The sequence below is a fragment of the Oryza glaberrima genome, chromosome 8 (genome assembly GCF_000147395.1).
Source record: "Oryza glaberrima chromosome 8, OglaRS2, whole genome shotgun sequence".
Classification (NCBI taxonomy): domain Eukaryota; kingdom Viridiplantae; phylum Streptophyta; class Magnoliopsida; order Poales; family Poaceae; genus Oryza; species Oryza glaberrima.
In genome coordinates this window covers 4,564,319-4,567,929 of record NC_068333.1, presented here as the reverse complement: position 1 = coordinate 4,567,929, position 3,611 = coordinate 4,564,319, and the positions used below count along the sequence as shown (strand labels likewise).

The following is a 3,611-nucleotide window of genomic DNA, read 5'->3' as shown; positions in this document are numbered from 1 at the left end:
ATTAATACTTCAAATGCGCCTTATATTGTGGGATTTGAGTAAAATACATATGCGCCTATATAATGGGATGGAGGGAAAGTGATTTGAAGCCCGTGGTTCAGGTTTCCCACATGACACTATTCCACATGATCCATAGGTGAACAAAGACAAACAAATGACCAGCATGCATCAAACTACTCATACAGTAGTAACATTCCTCCACCGCATAACCTGAAGGCCCCTTTTGTAGGAAAAATGTAGGAATTTTGGAGGATTTCAATCCTATGGAAAAATATCCTATGAAGGCCTTTGAAACAAAGGATTCAATCCTATCCAATCCTTTAAAATTCCTATGGAATGGGTAATCCTATGCACATTTTGGAGGAAAGTTAGCAAGAGGTCTAACCTCTTGGAACATTTCCTCTGAGTCTATCTCTCTCATCTGATTCCTCCGTTTTTCCAGTGGTCCAATCAAACGGCCATTCCTGTGTTTTCCTGTGTTTTGCAATCCTCTGTTTTACAATTGTATTTCTGTCAGAATCCTGTGTTTTTCCTATTCATCTGTTTTTTCATTCCTATGATTCAAAGGGGTCCTTAACTGTATGCTACCAATGATCAGGCTTGGAAAAAATAAATCAGAAATTTGTGAAGAAAAATAGTTGGTTCAGGGTGTGTTTAGTTCACGCCAAAATTGGAAGTTTTGTTGAAATTAGAATGATGTGATGGAAAAGATTGAAGTTTGTGTGTGTAGGAAAGTTTTGATGTGATGGAAAAGTTGGAAGTTTGAAGAAAAAGTTTGGAACTAAACTCGGCCTCAGATTGATCTACTACTCCCAACGGCTCTAAATATTTGACGTCATTGACTTTTTTTAAACATGTTTTACCATTCGTATCATTTGATTATTAATTCTTTTCCTATCATTTGATTCATTATTAAATATATTTTTACATATATATATATATAGTTTCACAAAAGTTTTTGAATAAGACAAACCGTTAAACATACTTAAAAAAATCTACGGCGTCAAATATTTAGGGACTGAGGGAGTACCCTAAACCATAGTACTAATTAGAGCAGGTACAATAGTAGGCTATAAGCCAGTTATAAACACATTTCGAGAAGATAAAAGAGAGAGAAGGGTAGCATGCTACAGATTTGTAGCTAGCTGCAGCACGGACTCTAAGGTGCATGTGAGTATGACAGGTGGGACTAGATATTAATTATATAGTATGACAGGTAACTATTGTATGAATTGTCTATTAATAAGTTGACTATAGATGATTTGGAGGCAGCAGTTGGCTATACTATTAAACTTGCTCTTAAGCTCATGCTGGCGGCGCGGCGTATTCGAATAGCACACAACAGGTGCCGTTAGGCTCTCTACATGGAATCTATGTCATCAATCTCTCCTACGTGGAAGACAATAAATTAGGAAAGAGAACACAACACTTTACAGACCTGGCGAGAGCCGATATACACAAATTGAGGCTCGTAATGACGCAAGCTGCCACTATTCAACGCGTTTTCTCGCTAAAGGGGATCAGGTGTTCCCTGCCCACCCCTGCGTTTTTTTTTCCGTGTAGCCACATGTGTAGTTACAGGGATAGTGTTCACGAAAGATCATTGTCTTTGTATATACATGCAAGTATTAAAAACAGCTAAAGATATTCTTATAGACACACCATTAAGCTGGTTTATAGTAAAATTATCTATAGATGAGGTGGACAAGTTTTATAGAGAGAACTCTGAAGAATGGAAAGCTCATCGTCAAAATAGACGCACTTTATAGCGCAAAGACGTTAGAGCAGGTATAATAGTAGGCGGTAAGACTTTAAATATTATATCTGTGCTGATATGGAAGGAAGAGAAGGTTAGGAAAGGCAAAGGCGAGCGCTTCAGTTAGCGCTAGCTCTAGCACAGCCTCCAACGCAAAGTGGTGGGGCCCACAAGTGGGAGGGCATGGCCAGCCAATTGGATGGAGCTAAGCCGAGTGATGCGCACAGTTAGTTGAATAAAATATTAAAAGTAACTATGATTAGCTTAAGTAGTATTTCTTCTTTTTATTTACTTTTGCTGAGGTGGATTATTTTGCAGCCGGCTGCCGGCTGCTATATTAACCTTGCTCTTACGAGATGAATAATGCAAACCATGCATGCTTGCTTGACGGCTGCAGAGACGAAAGCGTTCTCGCGTCGCGTCGCGTGCGGGGCGGCCCGTCTCGCGTTCTGGGCCACTGTAAATGTGGCATTTGGCGTGGCACGCGAAATCTTTCAACTGCACAGTGATCGAGGGATTGGTTTTGTTCGCCACTACAAATCGCGTCCAAGACCAGCGGCGAACACGAACAGGTTTGAGGAGACGAGAAGAGACCAAATAATCGCCGAGGTTCACTGGTTTCCTGCCAGCCAGCCATGGAAGACGACGCCGTGCCAGTGTCCACGCCGGCGACGCCTGACGTCGTCGTCCCGGTCCCTTCCAGGGACTGGTCGGAGCTGCCGCTGGACGCGCTGTGCGTCGTCTTCGCCAAGCTCGGCGCCGTCGAGCTCCTCATGGGCGGCACCGGCAGCCTCGTGTGCCGCTCATGGCACAAGGCGGCCATGGTGCCTGACGTATGGCGAACCGTGGACATGACGGCGTACCACGCGATGCTGCGATGGACGACGGCGAGCGCACTGCGCGCCATGGCGAAGGTCGCCGTCGACCGCGCCGACGGCCAGCTTGAGGTGTTCATGGGGAGAAAGTTTGTTAGCGATCAGCTCCTCAAGTACATAGCTGACAGGTAATGATAATAAGTTCTTTTCAGTTCTTCAAGTAGTAGTATATTGAACTATTTGAGTGCTGTCTTTAATTTCAACTATAATTCAAATTAATTATGATTTGAAATGCATATGTTAAATATATTCCAATAAAATAACAACATGTTTTAGTCATTACTGCGAGGCAGTGTTCCAAATTTCAGACGGAATTTCGGTTCTATTGGACCGCTGGATACGACATTATTTTGTCCGAATTCTTTTTTATTTTTTGAATTGGGTAAAAATTTTTAAATTTGACAAATATTTGTTTAAAATTCAAATAATTTCGGACCGAAATTTCGGAAAGTTTTGTACCCGAGAGAAATACCGAAAATGATAATTTCAAACCCTGTTGAGATGTCATCTGTTACTGACGATGATGCAGGTCACCTTCTCTGAAGAAACTTTGCCTCGTGTGCTCCAGTATCAGCCACCATGGCTTCACCGAGCTGATCACCAAGACTACCCTGCTTGAGCACCTCGAGCTCAGAGATTGCCGGAGGCTCGGCGCCGCCGCGTTGGAGGTCGCCGGCAAGGCGTGCCCGCGGCTGAAGCGCCTGGAGCTACGCGGAGACGGCCGCCGGCTCGACGGGAGCAAGGTGGCGGCCGTGATCGCGACGACGACGACGATGATGCGCGAGCTGCGGCACCTCACGCTCGAGGGCGGCATCGTCGTCTCCGGCGAAGCTCTGGCGGCGATCGTCGCCGGATGCCCTCGGCTGGAGCTTCTCGACGTGAGCGACTGCTCCGGCCTCGCCGCCGTCGATGGCGACATGCTCGCCAAGTGCGGCCGGGTGATCAAGACGGTGGTGCTCCCCGGCTGGTGGATGCCATGA

At 45.2% G+C, this 3,611-nt stretch overlaps 1 protein-coding gene across 1 annotated transcript; it reads left to right on the top strand.

Moving 5' to 3' along the window:
• Positions 1 to 2,391: 2,391 nt before the first annotated feature.
• LOC127782055 (putative F-box/LRR-repeat protein 23) lies at positions 2,392 to 3,611 on the top strand. The gene is made up of 2 exons (XM_052309123.1): positions 2,392 to 2,759; positions 3,161 to 3,611. Exons 1-2 carry the CDS (start codon positions 2,392 to 2,394, stop codon positions 3,609 to 3,611), a joined length of 819 nt encoding a protein of 272 aa, XP_052165083.1.